This window comes from Papilio polytes, unplaced genomic scaffold, assembly GCF_000836215.1.
Source record: "Papilio polytes unplaced genomic scaffold, Ppol_1.0 DF823399.1, whole genome shotgun sequence".
In the NCBI taxonomy this organism is placed as follows: domain Eukaryota; kingdom Metazoa; phylum Arthropoda; class Insecta; order Lepidoptera; family Papilionidae; genus Papilio; species Papilio polytes.
In genome coordinates, this window is record NW_013525805.1 from 1,257,154 (window position 1) to 1,276,718 (window position 19,565).

General features: G+C 31.9%; 1 protein-coding gene across 1 annotated transcript; it reads right to left on the reverse strand.

Annotated features, from left to right (window-relative positions):
• Window positions 1–210: 210 nt before the first annotated feature.
• LOC106104812 lies at window positions 211–5,672 on the reverse strand. The gene is made up of 7 exons (XM_013284953.1): window positions 5,557–5,672; window positions 5,274–5,444; window positions 4,099–4,262; window positions 3,768–3,981; window positions 2,914–3,340; window positions 1,692–1,795; window positions 211–325 (listed from the first exon to the last, which is right to left on the reverse strand). Exons 1-7 carry the CDS (start codon window positions 5,615–5,617, stop codon window positions 219–221), a joined length of 1,248 nt encoding a protein of 415 aa, XP_013140407.1. The 5' UTR covers window positions 5,618–5,672; the 3' UTR covers window positions 211–218.
• Window positions 5,673–19,565: the final 13,893 nt, after the last annotated feature.

Here is a 19,565-nt window from a genome sequence, read left to right on the forward strand (position 1 = left end):
AATAACATCTTGGTCCATTTTTTTTAAATTAACATTATATTGAAATTAGTAGCATTTGTTTTATTAAAAAAAATACAAATAGTTTTTCGAATGTGAACATTTTTGTATTCAAAATATCACGTAAAATTCGTAAAAGTTGAATACGGCATATTCAGTACTTTTGAAATTAATCAAGTTTTAATATAAATACAATCTGGAAGTACATTTATACGTTTACATTAAGTTATGAATAATAAGAATATTAAAGATAAAATCGGTCTATTATACGCCTGCCAAGTCGATCCTTTATTCCACGTGTCGTGGTGAACCGCAGCTTGGTTTTCTCCTGTAAGAAATATAGTTTTTAATATTAATCTATACTTCAATACTTATAATATTTTTGAATAAAAATCCCTACACTTTCTGCACGCTTTAGACTATATATTTTCACGCTATTAAACTTAGGAGGTAAATAAATTGGATAAAAGCCCCAATATGGTACAGGGACCATAAGCTACAAGCTGCCAACATCAAGGAAGTAAAATTAAGTAAAATGGTTTGTCACCATGTATTGTTATTTTGACATTTGAAATTGATAATTTGACAAATGTAAATAATAAAATGAAATTTTCATAATTTCATGCGGATGAAGCCGCACGGGAACACCTAGTTTTAAATATACAACTGCTTAGTTACATACACAATTTTTCCTTCACTAAGTAACGATTAGGTTTTGAAACCCAATTATGCGCAGAGCCCTGGAGAAGATGAATTGAATAACACCACTTAATTTAGGCACTAGGTTATATAGTTACGGCTAACACTATAGGCTCTAGGCCATCACAAAGGAATACACACAAACTAACACGTGAGAAACATTACCCTCTCAATGAGTTAAATATAAAATTGAAGACTTCCTAAGAAAAAAAAATGTTTTTATTAGCTTTTCTTTTCTAAACTCTAGTAATTTCTAGACAGCCAGCAACAACATTAAGCATTGCGTCAATTTTCCATGCCAGTAAACAAGTCTTAATATTGGACGTTAAATACAAAGCAATGGTGACGAAAGTACTGACAAAATTCACATAGTTACAACGTATTCGATTATAATTATCCGATCCGTATCCGAAAGTGGATATCCTATCCGTATCCCATTATCGATTTTCGTTTAAAAGGTATAAATAATATAATGAGCAGAAATAATTTAATAGGCAACGCTATATCTACTCGTAACTCAAGGTCCGTGACGAACAAGATAATCATCCTTCATATTTGTTAATTAATAATAATTATACATATTACTTGATATGAGGCCGGTATCCTTTGAACTTTGTTACAAATGAAAATTACACTCTATCAAAACTAATTATTCATGAAAGCAAAACTGATACGGGCTATAAATGTATTTCTAATCCTTTGCGTTTGAAATACAAATATTTCTGGAAACTTCGGACATGTAAAATGTTTGTATTATGACGTAGTGAGAAGTATTAAATTCATCTCAGTGTAAATACTCTGCGATATAGCAAATACAAGGGCTAATAGCCTAATGGTTTGGGGTACAGACTACGGATCTTGAGGTCGAGGGTCCGAATCCCGCCATTGGACTATTGTCGTGAACCATGTCCTAACTTAGTTGGAATAGTCAAAGGAAATATTAGTAAATTAACAAAAATCTACTAATAGTTTTAAACAATAAAAATAAATCTTACCTATGAGAACGTGAACGTTAGTAGTTACTTGTGAATGATTTTTCAACTGACACGTGTAGAGTCCGTTATCTTCTTGCGAAGCAGACGCAATAGTTATTGTAGCGCTGTAACAAAACTGTTATTAAATTTTTTGGAAGACAACTAGCGGGTAAAAGGCCATCTGATTTGATTCGACCATTACTGAAACACATTTAAAGTTTGTATTGTTATACTAGCTATCCCCCCGGCTTGGTCCAATGCTGATACGAAAATATATTTATTTTAGAAATCACATAAGAAACCTTTGAAATTATTAGTTTTTCTTTAATATATTATACACATATTTTACATAAACTTCCTCTTGAATCAATCATTAGAAAAATTGCAGCAAAATCCATTGCTTAGTTTTAGAGATCTAAGCATACAGAGGGACAGACAGACAGCGGGAATCGACTTTTTTATACTATGTTGTAGTTGTATTTTGTTTGTTATAAGCAACAATGGATCTTAAATTCAATATATAACTGTTGGTTTTCACTGTCTAAACAAAATAGTGGCAGCAGAGAAACACTAAATTTTATTGATATAAACTTTGATGACATATAATAATTCTGAGGTATTTGAATAATATTCGTTTGGAATAGACGTCCTACAAAGTTTATTAGATAACTAAAACTTTATAATGGTAAACAATTTAGGTAACTGATTCATCTCCCAAAGGTAACGCGTGGGATTTGTTGTGGAAATAATTTCTAGAAGGGTATATGAATATTTCGATTTCATGCTATTGAAGAAATTACAATGTTATAAATAGTATTGGGGTAGACTGTTCCTACATTCTCTGCCGTACTTAGAGTAATTTAAAGGTTATTTGAAGTATCGTTTCTCGAACATTTCTCGTACTAAATCTTTAGTAAGTTACCTTTAGAGCGGCCGCTCATCTTTGACTAAAATATCAATCGCACAACAGTTGTGAAATTGTCGATTATTTCGATGCCAATTCAATTTTAGTTGCACAACTAAAAATCGGGTAATGTTAGCACCTTTATATAGGCTTATAGATATCAAAGCAAAACTAAAAAATTGTGCGATAGGTTAGTTTCAAGTGTGCGCGTGCTTTTATTGATTACCTAAAGACTCTGATTTCGGCAGCAAAATATATAGTACCTTAGGATAGAAGTATAATTCATTTTTTTTAACATGTTAATTCGTTAAAAATCTAATTAAAATAAGAAGTACTTGCCTGATATTACGCCATGATATATGGTCATTGAAAAGTTTCCCTTGCTTCTTCCATAGCAACCCATACACATTGTTCAATAGCTTAGGTTGGGATGTGGGTATTAATGTAGTTTTTTGAATTTCTGGTAATATTTTTGGAGTTGTACTTATACTAACTGTTGAAGTAATAGTTGTTGTTGCGATACTCCAACTTCTGTTCAACATAATTTCTAAACTATTGAATACGGCGCTCGATTTAGTTGTTAATTCAGTTGTTGTTGTCATAGGTGTTGTTGTTTTTATTGTTGTCGGTGCTATTGATGTTTCGAATTCGGTAGCTAGGATGTACTCCTCGGATATCGCACATGATAATTTTATCAAACTACCCGCTTTATAAAATCTATCCTTAACAACGTGTAATTTATCACCATTTATAGTTAATACTGGAGCTGAAAGATAAATAAAAATTTAATAAATTTCGAACAGTTTTAAAGTGTAATTCTAAAATATATTTTAATTTCAGATTTTAAAACACTCGGTAAATGTTTGATTTTGATTGGTCACGTTCGTCAAATATTTTAGATTGATGCAAAATACGGCATATTAACTGCATGATATTAAAAAATTAAAATGGATAAAGATTTTTATAGTTTACCGAAAAGGCATGAAATCATGATACACTAGCTTTTACTCTCGACTCCGTCGCGCTTGATTATACAAAACAAAAGTAAGTAGCCTGTGTGTTTTTCCAGACTATCCTCTACATCTATGCCAAATTTCATCGAGATCCATTCAGCAATCTAGGACACAAACTTTAACAAACATCCAAACTTTCGCATTTATAATATTAGTAAGATTAAGCTAATTTATACTTACGTAAAATAGTCAAGTTTGAGTAAATAGTTCTAGGTGGATGCGTCGATATTTGGCACATATATAGACCTTCGTCTGACGCCTTCACAGGGTTAATACTAATTCTCCAATTGTTTGGATATTGGAACTTCACAGTGATCCTGCTGTCACCAGCATGCGCTTCTCTCCCGACTGTCAATAACTGCGCCACGTCACTCGTGTTTCGAAGCCACATTACCTAAATAATAAAAATATTTCTTTAATAAAAATTACATAATAAACCACAACGCATTAGGATGAAAAACATGAAATTCCAGCTAATATATTTGCAAATGTGATAAAAAAAGAAAATCACCGTTTTATCTTTGAGCATGACGACACGACAATTTAACAAAGCCTCCGATCCCACGTGTGCCTCCATTTGTGTGACATTACTCTCCTCGAAGTACGGCCCCCAGTGCTGCTCGTGATGGTGATACCCTTGATAAGGAGCAAAATTACGTTGCTCGTTTGTTTTTACTGGAATCACAAATCATTTTAATATTCCACTTCCCTAGTTCATTATCTATAGTCTATACTATTGTAATAAAGTAAACACACAATATTTTGTGGCGAAGGATGTCGGCAATCACAGCATATTTTTGAATAATTCTTTCTTTAATAAAAAGCCCTACACTTACGACACTGTTTATTTTCACCCTATTAAACTAAGGGTAAATAAATTCAAAAATAACCTTCCTGTGGGAAAGGGACCATAAACTACAAGCTGCCAACATTAAGCAAACAAGGTTATTATGGTAACGGTAATTTTAATTTTAGGGGTAAATATTTTGGATTAAAACCCTAATGTGGGAAAGAGACCATAAGTTGTTGCCAACATCAAGAAAGCAAGGTTGTCATGGTTTGTCATGTCATGTCATTTTGACATTTACAATTGATAATTTGACAAATGTAAACAACAAAATAATATTTTCATAATTTCGTGCGGATGAAGCCGCACGGGAAAAGCTAGTAATTTAATAAAGCACAAACACACTATTCTATGTGATGTAGGATCTCAGCAATCACGGTATGTTTTAAAAAAATACTTTTTTAATAAGTATTACACCAACTTTCACAATTTTCACGTTACAACACAACACAACAATTTTCACGTTATTTAAATTAGGGGGTAAATGATTTGTACAAAATTGTCAGGCATAAAATACTGAATCATGTGGAAGAAGCCACACGGAACAGCTAGTCTTTAATATTGCTCATTTCGTCTTTCGTAAAACAGATTTATAATGCTTACATAGGTCGCTTAGATTAAACTCGCACCAAAGAAGTTAATGAGCAATTAACCCTGAGTGCGGAGGGCAGAGAAATCTAAACTACATTACACTTAAAGTAACCATCAAACGATTGATTGTGGCTGCAAGCACTTAGCGCACTCCAACTAGGATAGCAAAATATTATTTGTAAATAAATTTCAACTTAATCTCGCTAAATAAATACTGTTCTATATTTATTATCAACATCAGGTCATACCTTTCATCTTTTGATGATTAACATCAGCGATGACTTCACTATTAAAATTTTCACGCAATTTCTTTGTGATATTCCTGAATATTTCTCTGGATATAGCAAGGCCATCCTTTTTATTATCTCTATAGTCGGTAATTTCGTTGCCTGTGTTATTTATTGTAATTTGCTGAGTGTCTAAAACAATGTCTTGAGTTAATTTCTCCAAATTAAAAAAAAAATGACATTCAATGCTAATTTGCACTACGAAATTGTACCTAACTGTTATAATAATAGAGTTTAAACTCACCTGTAACCGTTTGCATGCAGCAAATGATTAAACACACCAAGTAGAAGCTACAGCCCTGCATGTTAGATGGCACATAACAGCCTTTATGCCATCACTTCTTACTATTGAAACTTCAATAGCAACTCAATAAAATATTTCTAGTAAAATTTGTTGATGTGTAATGGTACACAAAAGTCCGTGGCATGTTTTAAATGCTGTCCTAAAGAAATAACACATATATTGTAATATTTGAATATTAAAAATCATTTGTAAACTGGAAACTGGAGTCATTCGATACACTTATAAGAGTAAATAATTTCTCCAAGACTGATCATTACAGGCTGTAATCAATCGCTCTCACAGATATATCAATTTCAATGGATAAAATCTGGCACTATTCAGACCGCATAAAAACTTTATTAATAAAACAAAATAAGATCTAGTCTGAACGTTATTTGCAATACGATAGCATTCCTGAAAAACGAAACAAAGTAATACAATAAATCAATTCAATTGATTTTTTTAAAACAGCAACACATTGAAGAAACCAAAATAAAAAATGTTTAAAAAACCAATATCCAACGTACCCTCCCATAAAACTACGACATGATTTTACAATTATGTTGGTCGTAATAGTAAGTTATTAATGAACTGGTTTTCTCCCATGAGTCCGCCCTTGTGGAGTTAAATTAAATAAAAAGATACAAAAGTAAACAGGCTATATATTTTAGACTACATCTATTCTAATTATAAACAGTAAACTAAATTAAACTACTTACTAAACTAGCGCTTACCATCCTTCGACCACATCTTCACCTTTGTCTGGGAGGGATAGTGGTCAAGCGCTGGATTTGCAATTTAAAAAAAATACTCTCGCATTTGTAATTAATAAAAGGTAAAATTAAATCGAACTCTGTTTATAGACAAAAGTATGTGTCGAACTTCGGCTAGTTATCATTTTATTGCTTTACAAAGTCAAACACTTTGAAAAGCACTACACTAGTATGTTTCTAATTAAAACTCAAAGCGAATGTTTTTCCGAGTCATAAAGTACGGTACGTTGATTAAATTTCATTGTTGCATGTGCACCGCTATGGGCATATAGTGAGAAGCAACACGCTTTTAAGCGAATTTTAAAACAAAAGAATAAAAACGTTATAACAGTTTCTAAAAACTGGTAACCCTATTAGTAACTAAGTGCCAATAGTCTAATGGTTAGGAGAACGAATTCCCGTCCACGTGAATCATCGAATCCCGCCATTTAATTACTGTCGTAAACCATATACTAGGACTTATTTGGAATGGGAGAAGAAATAGTAGATATTAACAAAAATCTACTTGTATTTAAAAAAAGTATAACGTTCAAAGGTTTTAAATAATAATAGAGACGCAAACATTTGTGCTGTCATGTTATTAAAGTAATGTTAAAAGGGGATCAAACATTTGAACACTAAAAGTTCTCAATATTAGGGCTTGACCTCATTTAATGTTAGAAATTGTAAGCCCCACTTAGTAGTTCGGAACGTAAAAGTGACTTAAAACTTTTGTATGTCACCTCATTATGTAATGATATTGTGGCAACTTGTGAGTTAGTACTGGTTTTACTAAATTTCATGTTAAATTACACATAATACGTCTTTAAATTACATGCTTACATTTTTTAATAGTATGTCGAATTCACCATGAAAATCATAAACGTCGACTTAAGTTATGAATCTCGATATCTCGAGTTAAATCTTACTAATATTATAAATGCGAAAGTCTAGATGGATGGATGTTCGTTAGAGTTTGTAGCGTAAACCGCTGAACGGATCTGAATAAAATTATGCATAGATGTAGAATATAATCTGAAAAAACACATAGGCTACTTACTTTTTTTTAATTCCACGCGGTTTGAGTGCGGGCAAAAGCTAGCTTTTTAAAACCATTAAATAACTTTAAAAATATAGAAAATCGGGCAACATACTTCGCTAAACTATAGCTATTGAGGTCATCTACATCTACAAATCTTGTGATTCGTCCGTTAACAATCACCCTGTGTATTGAACAAGTTAACAGGATGACTTCTTTTAAGTAATATAAAATTGTTATTATACCGTATTATTAAGAAGACATCGTAGTATATTAAAAAAGTACTTTTCAGTAATCGAAAAGTTCCAAAAGTCGATATTGAAATATGGTTACAAGTCTGCCTAATTAGTTAATACAGTCTGTTAGCTCATAATCAAATGTTGCCATAACTAACCAGTAATAATTTACACAACTAACGAACTACCAACAGTTTAATTTGATTCGCTTGTTAATTACAATTAAATCTTTGTTAGCAACCAAATGTTTGATTGAAATCAGACTCATTTGTTTATCAAAATTTCTTCAATACTAGCTTTAGGGACACCGTTCTCGTGGGATTTAAAAAATTAAGAGTAAGTCTAGTGTTAAATGTTATATTCTTTGATAATAAGATTTTTAATTTATGACAGATTTTTGATACTCTCTGATCGTTATATAAAACTAGCTATTCCCCTGCGACTTCATCCGCATTAAATTATGAAAATTTTATATTATTTTTTACATTTGTCAAATTATCAATTGCAAATGCCAAAATGACATGACGCTGACGAACCATGGCAACATGGCTTTCTTAATGTTGGCAGCAACTTATGGTCTGTTTCCCACATTAGGGTTTTTATCCAAGATATTTACTCCCTAAGTTTAATGGCGTGAAAAAATATAGACTAAAGCGTGACGTAAGTGTAGGGCTTTTTATTAAAAAAAATAATTATTCAAAAATATGCCGTGATTGCTGACATCTTAGACAACAAAGAAGTGTGTGTTTATGCTTTATTATAATAGTATAGAAGTATAGATAGGCTGCTATGGTTATGTTGGTTTGTTAAATCAGAAGGTGATTAATAAACATAATTAAAAAGTTATCGAATCGTTTCAGTTCGCAACAATTGTCTATGCTTTACATCTGTGGTAAATTTCATCCAGATCCGTTCAGCAATTTAGACCACAAACTCTAATAACATCCATCCACCGAAACGTACAGACTGACAAGATAAGACTCAACGAGCATAAGTGAAACTAAATATATGACGACTCACTAGCTTCTACTTACTAGCGATTGCTCGCGACTTTGTCCGCGTTTAATTTAAAAAATAATGAAAGTATAGCCTATGTTACTCATAACGTAGGTTTTTACTGGCGAAAGAATTTTTGAATTCAGCCCTGTAGTTTTTGAGCTATTTCAATTTATACAAAAATACAAATCATTCCTCTTCAGAATATATTTACTTCATAAAAGTTAGTACAGTACAAGTTTTTACAATATAAAATTGTAAAAAAATTTAACGTGTAGTTAAGTGGTTTATTAAATAAAGTATTTTCTGACTTCTAAGAAAAAATATTCAAACTAACTTGAGTTGTTATTTATTGGTGTACTTTATTCACTTTAGAACTTAAATTGATTCATGTGGTCTCCGTTATAGAACGAAAAGTTGTTAGCAGTCAGCATTAATAATATTAAATTAATATAAGACTAGCATTTAACCGCGACTTCATTCGAAAATTAAACAAAAAATCTAGTATTAAAAACTTTTGAAATAATTGTGACTTCCAAACATTATATCTATTTTCATTTATATCAAAAAGCAATAAAAATGAAGATTCCCCTTTTGTAGCTATTATGTCCAAATTGTACAACTAGCTATCGCCCGCGACTTCTACACTATCCTCTACATCTCTACCATATTTCATAGAAATCCGTTCAGCCGTTTCCGTTCAGGCTACAAACTCTAACAAACATCCATCCATCGATCTAAACTTTCGCATTTATAATATTAGTATGATTGTACAATTACTGTTACTATAAAGTCGGTGTCAGCCGTACACAGTGTCTGAGACATGGCTTACTAAATTTTTACCATCACATGACATACACTATCAAAAGTATACAGTACGTAGTATTATCTTGAACGACGCCACTTCAAATTAACAAAAATTGTACCATATAGATATAACAGTTAAACGAAGGGAGTTTTCTTTCTTTCCAATTGCTTAATATTTCGAGCACGTTGCAAAAAGCATTAGTGTTATTTTATGCCTTTTGCTAATAATAGTATAAATAACTATTTATACTCATAGTATAAAAAATCAAACAAAAAAATGGGACCCACCTGCAAGCACTACCTTTCGGATAAAAAAAGAATCATCAAAATCGGCCCACTAGCGGCAGAGTTATACCGTACAAAAATGCCACATAAAAAAATAAATAAAAACAAAACATACAGACGAATTAAGTACCTCCTTGTTTTAGTAAGTGGAATAAAGAGAAAAGATTTGTGTTTTTGCATGTATTGCAATAACTCAAAAAATTCTGTGCCGATGTTAATAATTCTTTCACCATCAAAAAGCTACGTTATCAGTAACATAGGATATATTTTTATATTTCACAAGGTTTAAGTCGCGAGCAACTGCTAGTTTTTTAACATTAAAAAACGAAGAAAAGAATTACCTTATAAAATACCTAAAGAAAGGGAACTAATTTCGATGGGTTGATGTTTCTAGTCAACCTTAAAAATACGAGATAATTCATAGTATTTTGTGCATATATCTAAGCATATGTGTGAACAAGGTATTACCATTATATGGAGTTCGTTATCGTTACGTTCATTATATTCCCATCAAAGCAGTAATGATTCAATGAACAAGTCCCGAGACTTGCCTCGTAAGCCTGATAGAGAAATGAGTCAATTTCATATTATGACTTATATTGAAAATATATTACGATGTTGTATCGATTAATTGTCTCATGTAATTAATTTTAAGTTACATATATTTAGATTTATTTTTCAAATGTTGAGATAATTACAAATTTCAATTGAAGCTAGTAATATTTAGTTCATTATAATATGTATTTTAACTATTAAAAGCTTTTTATTTACAGTTTAATCGAAATGTTTTCTAAATAAATAAAGTAAAATGTTGAGGTTATTTTTTAGTAGCCATTTTTTAATTAATAATTATAAAATTCATGTTGGAATATATTTTATTATGTAAATGGTTAACAGATAACACAAAAATATTTAGGTTCTTAATTTAAATGGGTCCAGTTTAGCACAGAAGTTACCTTATTAATGATAGTAAATTATAAAATAACAAGAATCGCGAATAATAATGAAAAAAGTATATAAAAGTTGTAAGTATTGTTACGTATATCGTATAGCATATAAAAAGGGACTATTTAGTAAGTACCAACGTGAATTTATTAATTATTTTTTTTACTAATGACATGCAATAACCACAAATGTTAGAATTAACAAATGAAATTGCTGATTTTAATAGAACATAAAATTCACTACAATTCAACACCGTAAAGTAAAAATGAAAATTCGTATCTTATGACCAAAGTTTAAAATGTGAAAACTTTTTAAAATATTAAAACAAAATCAGGTCAAAGTTAGATGAAAAAGGAAAAGCATTTATGAATTAAAAATTCTTTTGCGGCAGCACTTTAAGAATTTATGACGACGTGAAAATGAAAATATAATTTTAAATACATACTTATTGAATAACATAAATCGGATTTTTTATTGGACACTATTTTATTTAATTCACGTATATCACTGCACTCCACGCGTTATAATCGAAAACGTAACCGATTTTAGCGCAGAAGTGTTCACTGAGAGAGGCTGCGTTATACTGACTGCTGAGCGAGAGGAGCGTGCGGGAGACTAGTGACGTATACAGCGTACACTGCTGACCTAATATCTTTCGATAATATTAAAAAGATAATTTTAATCTACACATATAATGAAATTGGAGTGTCTGTTTGTAATATCAAAAGAAAAATTCTAGATTTCGGGAAGATGATTTTCAAAGCAAGAGACATTTTTATATCAATTTTATGATATTGGAAAAAATCTGACTCCATGCTAATATTATAAAAGCGAAAGTTTAGATGGATGGATGTTTGTTAGAGTTTGTAGCTCAAATTGCTGAACGAATCTTGATGAAATTTGGCATTTACTTGGTAAATTAAGTTTCCATGACTATTATAATTTTTAGTATAAATTGGGTAAACGAATATTAAATGTATATTTAATAATGGATATAATTATAGGTAAAGATTGAATATACGTGTTAATATATCGATTTAGAGATATTTTTTTCATTAGATAATTATTTCAGAATATATATTTTAAGAAGTTAGCGGTGTACAAGGCTTGTGTTATACGTAGGAATAGAGCTGTGTCCAGGATGTAGATGTCAATTGAATACGTAAACGAAAGCACATTCAATATTCTCGATTTAACATAAAAAAAACTAATAATGTACTCATTTTAATAATACGAGGTAAAATTGAATTAACTATTTTCTCTTATCGAAACCTATATATCTAAATTACAATATTATCATCCACTTGCCTTTATCCCTTACAGATTGTCGGCACAGTATGTGATGCTCTTCTATACATCTCTATCAGCCGTCATATCTGAATCCACTCCTTTCTTACGCATATCCTCTTTCACACAATCCATCCATACTTTCTTTGGTCTTTCTCTCCCTTTGTAAATTACAATATGTTTTTTCATTTAATATTTTTTTGTTATTTAACGTATTTTATTATCAATTATGCATTGATACAGTGCAGCTACGCTTTTCTTTTAAAGGGTGAGCAGAACAAGTGAACCAATGGTTTACATTTAATATCGAAAAAATAAACTACTTCACCAATTCATTCGAAAGTTATTTAATTACTTAACAACTATGAAACTTTCTCCCAGAGGTTGGCCCAAATAGTTTTAGCTTCGTCTAATAAGTGGAACAAGTCTTGTCACTTCGGAAAACTTACTTCGTTCGAAGTCGTATGAGGAATAATAATAATTGGTTAGAACATATGATTTGTACAAAAGTTAGTTCAAATTTTGGTAGAATCGATTGATTGTAGTCTGCTTAGATATTTACTTAAATAGAGTGTACATTAACCGTTATATCTAAACTCTTGGATTTTTTTTTCAGATAAAGGTGTACTTTACGCCTTTGACTAAACTATTGCACTTTTGTGCGATTGTCGATTGTTTCACAGCTCATTCAACTCTTTAATTGTACAACTAAAAATCGAGTAGTGTGCATCTCCAAAGGAATAGGAATCCAAGTGCGCCTAAACAGTTGTGCAATAGTTTAGTTAGAGGTGCTCACGAACTTTAATAATAAAGTAGGAGTGATGTGACAAAAGATGAAGTTGATTTCTATAACAATCAACAAATTGTTGCAGAAAAGCTGAACAAAATAAGGGAAAACATTTACAAGTACACTTAAAATTATGAGTCTCAATAAATAAATTAATAACTAGCTGTTGCCTGTGACATCGTCCACGTGAAATTTAACAATATGGCCTTTGTTACAAAATAAATTACGTTTCTAACGGAGAATGAATTTTAAAATGGGCCCAGTAGTTTATGCGTAAATGAAATACATACGAAAATTCAAAAATACAAATCTTTCCTCTTTATAATATTAATATAGATATAACTGGATTTAAAAATATTCGACAATTTACGAAATTTTATTTCCGTGATCTCAATTTTCGTAAGCAACTAAATAAGTTACAAGATGTTGTTTACCGAGTTTCATCTTAATGAATCGTTTGTTACATATTTTATAAGTTTCCCTTACATTAAGCTTAACTCACGTAAGCTCGTTTCATTTACGGTATGAAAGAGGTCAAGCGTGATGCTTATGCCTACTTAACCCATCTTTCACTAAAACGGTCTATTTAAAAATCTCATTAGATGTACAAACACAGGGAAAAGCCGCCCGGATATTAAAACATGAATTACCGACTTTAATGCATTCATTTTACAATAAAAATATTTGAATAAATCTTAATTTTATATACATAAATTTTTAATTTGTACGGAATTAAATTTATAGTAAATTTCAAGGGCCTGCCCCACCTTTGACTGATAGATAGCTTAACAATGACGTCACTGTCAGATAAGGTAACCAAATCCGATATTTCCCTAACATATTTTACATGGTGGATTGTTATCAGACAATTTACAATTTGGTGGGACATGCCCTAAATTCTTGCATTGCATCATCGCCCTGTTCATATACTAACCTACGCGGGCTCAAAACGATCGATCTTTCATCATTTTAGTCTTTCCTGTAATTTTTCACGCACTCAACTAACTCAAATAATTTTATTTACTTATTTATAAATTCTTACACAGCGGCGTCTGGCTGTGAATTGTAATAAGTAAGAAGTTTAATATGACTAATAAATGTGTTACGCAGCGTGCGGCAGGATATTGCGGCCCATGTTTACTGCTAGTAAAACGAAAATAGTGCAAAACATTGTGGGTAACACATTCTAATATTATATGAAACCTACTTGATTGCCTGTACGATAGAGATGATTCTCACCCTATAACATACTCTAATATTTTTGCAGACATATGTATGGTAGAGATTTGTTTTTTGGTGGATACGCCTCTGTTTTACTTTGAAGGAGCATTTACAGATTCACCGAGCTTGAAGTGGCCGAGCACAGATGGCGCTTAGCCTAAACCTCGTTTATCAGTAACTAAGCTCGAGAGCTCCTTCAGGAGCCTCGGCATGGGCCGTTATCTCGTTATTGTAACCGAATTGTGAGGCCGCCGAGCTTCGGTCGCTTCGGTGGACGCCCCATGGAGTGACTAGACACCTCGGCTTGGGATGTCACTCAATACGCGTTTAGCATTCCGATTCAAGGGTGCCCGAGAGGGCCGAACCTCGGCTTGATCGGTTGCTGCTATCTGATTAGTATTTTTGGGAGAGAAAGAAGGAAAGGAAAGTCACCCCTTACTTAAGGTAGGCTCCGACAGCAGTATGGGCTATTAAGTTGGTGATGATTTCAGAAAAAGAGAGAGTACCATTTTCGATGCAATGAAATCTGGAGGAAAACTTGTTCTATGTTGAACTTAGTTTTAAATCTTTAAAATGTTTAATGCTACGATACAAAATAAACCGTGGGACAAAGTTAAATATATGATGGAGCTATCATCGACGCACACATCCAAATACGCTCTCACCAAGCCAGTAGTTATGAATATAACAAACTTCTATAGGTTTCACTGTATCATGTTTCCTCGCCAGGTTAGTCGAGGTTAGAACTAACATTGATTTGTACGTGCTCTTTGTTTTAAAGGACTTCGCTCTATATTTCATACTGGCTGTTGCCGACAGATTGTTACGCATGAAATTATAAACAAAAATACTTTATGCTTACGTTGGTCAAATTCTCAATTGCATATGTCAAAATTACCGTTACCATAATAACCTTGCTTTCTCAATATTGCCAGCTTGTAGTTTATGGTCCCGGTCCCATGTAAAGGTTTTTTTTTTCAATTCCTAAACCTCTAAGTTTATAAGCGTGAAAATACATAGCTTAAAGCGTGGCGTAAGTGTAGGGTTTTTTTTATGAACGAAAGAATTCTGCAGAATAAGCTGTGATTGCTGATATCGTATGCCACGAAGTAGTGTGTTTACGCTTTATTATATTAGCATAGAAGTGTAGATGTAATTCTAGATATACATTCTAGGAGTTATATAACTTTAAACTGTCGTGGTTTTTACAAATATAATGTTCGTAAGATACGGGTTTCTTACCACGATTGAATTGTTTTAGCTCCCGATATTTCGGCATAGTCGCATGCGCCATGTTCACGGGCTGACTGAAATGATGCGGTAGTGTGAAAAAAAAAAGTTACACGACTACTACTATTATTGTCCTCGTTTTCACTAAACACCCGTGAAGATGGCGCATGCAACTGTGCCGAAATATCGGGAACTAAAACAATTCAATCGTGGTAAGAAACCCGTATCTTACGAACACTATATTCTAGGAGTTGTTCCAAATGTTAAAAAGCATTTTTATCTTCGACATAAGTCCATTTTCGATGCAACTAAAAAAAGAAAAATAACAGCCGTTATTTTCCGGATTCTGCAGTTGACATTTTGCAAGAACGACACTTTCCTATGTTTGATATTAACTAACATGTTTAGCGTTGCGTTTTAGTGACAGCTTTTTATATTACTTTCTTATATTCTAGTAACCTATAATAGTTTGAAATAAAAATAGGTACAAAGTTTAAAAATGTAATGTTTTATTTATAGTGGTATCTGATGAATTTTAATTTAAAAGCATAACGTACTAGTTAAATATACATAATACAAAATGTTTATTAAATCTGTATAGATTTAATGAAATTCAATAGAATTATTCCCAACCGTCACCCCAATCTGTCCCCACGTGGAAAAAGATGAGATTAAAAAGTTTCATCTTTCTCACCTTTTGTGACGAGGGGACGATTGGAACTTATTTATTTAATAACGGTTCAATATTTTATAATAGTGGGATCTATCTAAGGCGGATGAAACTTTTTATTCTCACGTGGGGACAGAGCGGGGTGACGGTTGGGAATAAACTATTTAATATTGTACTAGCCGGAATGGGGGGCAATAAAATTCACAAATGCAATATTGCATCCAGTGATATGAACTCTATTGAAAACGCATATCTTGTCATACGTTAGGTTAGTGCGATTAACTTATTTGACCCGATAAGAATTATTGCTAACACATTTTTCAAAAGATAAAAACCTTTAAAAACCAGGACACACTACAAGACTACAACAGATAGGAAGGGTTTTTTGACATTGACAAAACGAAGTTAGTGATCTAATAGTAATTTAATTTATTTCACGCCTACCGGGTCAGATGAGTTCGTCGTTGTATACTCATGTCGTATCGATTCATTACAAATGTACGTATCGTGCTTAAATGTAGACAATGCTTTATGATTTTCATTTCAATTGGTGCTGAAAATATCCGTTATTAGCAAAGTTGTGTAACTGAAACTGAGTTCAAAGGGATTGACATAGAAATGTTATGTATGTATTCATTGAATGTGGAATAATATGCTTTTATTGTACTTAGGTGTAATGGCATTTGTAAATATAAAACATGTTAACTTTGACACAATAATGTCTTGAATAGCGATCCAAGTTTTACGTAGACTTACTAATGTTATAAAGGCGAAAGTTTAAATGGATGGATGTTTGATAGAGTTTATAGTCTAAATTGAACGGATCTCGATTAAATTGGCAGATATGTAGTAGTGTGGAAGAACACATAGGCTACTTTTTTTTAAGTCTACCCGGACGGAGCCGTAGGCGACATTTTTTTCTATCTAAATGTAACGGAATATCTAAATAATGAAATACCATTTCCTTGACCCATTTGCCTATCGCTGCATTAGGACAAACAATTTCTCACATGACAGATTCTGTGACATTTTTCACCCGAATGAAAACGCATTAACAAGTGTGACCTGTTTCTCTCAATCTACAATGGATGGCAAAGTTTGAAGAAGCTTTATAACTCGAAGATGAAGCATTGAGTGGAAACTTACGCTAATCATTGTAAGATTTGTATGGTGAGATTTTGTAACCGTGAGTTTACACTGTTAGCTTGAATATCATCTTTCATTGTCTTTGTAGATATAGAGAAATAAATATATATGCTGCTATCTGAACGTTATATGTTAAATAAAAACTCCAGTTCTATCAATATCTTACTTCATACTAATGTTTTTTTTATGGGCGGCTCTGTGCCGCCCTCTCATACCCCTAACTTTTGGATCAGGGACGTTGCTTACTTTCCTATTTTCAACTTAATATATTTGTTAAAACTTAAACTAAATTTACAATATTTTAACTATTTACAAAATTTCCTATTTCTATCTTGTCTTATTTCTAAATATCACTTTTTGCGCTACATATTTACAAAATTTTATAAACTCTTCTCTCGTGCCTTCATTCCTTAGTAAGCTATTTAAACTATTTATTCTGATATTTATTTTTGTTTCTGTTTCAGTTCTTCCTGCGGCGAAGACCGGACATTCGACTAGGATATGCAGCACGATTTCCTCCCTTGCCACATAATAATGTTATAAATGCGAAAGTTTCGATGGATGTATGTTATAGTTTGTAGCCTAAAAGATGTAGAAAGTCTGGAAAAACACATAGGCTTTACTTTATTTACACGTGACAGGTGTCGAAAGCGAAAGCTAGTCCTACTAATATTATAAATGTGAAAGTTTACATGGATGGATGTTTGTTAGAGTTTGTAGCCTAAACGGCTAAACGGATCTCGATGAAATTTGGTATAGACGTAGAGGATAGTCTAGAAGAACACAAAGGTTAATGAATTTTGTATTTTTTAATTCCACGCAGATAGAGTCGCGAGCGAAAGCTAGTATGTTATAATTTTACACAAAAGTTACACAACGATTTATCAAGATTAATACATTGTATATACAAAATAGCGGGACACTGCTGGACCAGGCTAACCAAGGACAGAAATACATGGAACAATCTGGAGGAGGCTTTTACCGCGACAGTCGGCCCTTATACAGAAGATGAGTTAACAGACTAACAATACTAATATATTTTTTTGCATGAAATTGTTTAAGAACACTAACCGTACTAACAAATATATACATTTTTGTTTCCACGTTTTTCTTGTTAGATAATTATTTTGAATTTTTAGTATGTTTTGTTAGTATAAGTGTAAATATGTAAACAAAAAATGTAATAATAAGCGAAATAAAGCTATCTTTATCTTTATCTTAATACATTGTATAGGAATCATAATTTCTGTTTTAATTCGTACTAGATAAATGAAAAAAGGCATAACGAAAAGTGAGACATTTTAATTTCGCACAATCCACAATCATATTTCTCGTTTAAGCTTTTGTATCTTTTAAGCGATCGTTGATTAAAATTACGAGGGACGCGTTGAGTTTTTTGCAATAATGTTCCTATAAGAAAGGTCTTCATTCGGTTAACATAACTTTATGAGAATTCGTAACTTTTTAAACGACACAATAATAGAAAAGAAGACATTTTTAGTTCTACATCTTTTAAAGTAACTAATTCTTGTTACGGGAATACGCTTTATTAATAAGTGATTGAATATAATAATAATGATTTGTAATAAAAATATAGGTGATATTTAAAATCGAGGTTAATATTTTAACGAAAAAAAAAACAATGCTGTATAATAACTATTGTCGTGGTCTTTAATATCAAGTTCGAAGAAACTGGAACGGACTTTAATATTTCTGAGAAAATTCTTATTTAAATTGTTGAGATACGATAAATAAAAAAAAACACAAATCGTTTTTCCACTAATAAGTGGAAACAAATTTTTGTAACGTTTCTTTTAGTTTGTTATTACGTTTCTTATCTATAACGTACTGTTATTTTAAACATTTCAGCCCTACATTTCGTCTCACTTGGAACTTGAAATGTGCCAAATTCCACACATCTCCGTGTCCTCATTATTTTTTAGAAATGTCAAATAAGTTTTGTTGTCACTTATTATTGCGTGTAGATATTGTAACCAAATAATAATCGCTTTAAAATATGGGTAAAGAATTTTATTTTTGTATTGTAACATTACATACACTATCTACATTATCACTGAGTAAGGTATGATATATTTATAACTAGATTATTTCAATGACGCGTGGACGAAGACGTGGACAAAACCTATATAGCATTTTTATCAAAGATTCCTGTAGCAATATTCGTAGGCACTTGTCAAAGCATCAGAGCACGTAGATGTGTTAACTTACAAAGTACCTCGAAAACTTCGTCCACGCAATATTAAAAAAAAGTCGCCTATAACATGCCCGTCTATGTCAGCTACCCGTCAGTGAAACTCCGGTCGAAATCGGCCCAGCCGTTTCGGAGATTTCCCGGAACAAACACGGTTTGCGGACAGACAGACAGACAGACAAAAATTATTTAAATTCGATTTTCGTTATCAGCAACCTTCTTCAAGTCTTCCCGAAATATGGATTTCTTTTTCTTGGTATTACAGATAATCCCATTTTTATTACATTTATAGAAGATAAACAGATAAATTAAATAGAGAGTCCCTAGTATGACTTAAGCTAAGTTATTTGCAAATAA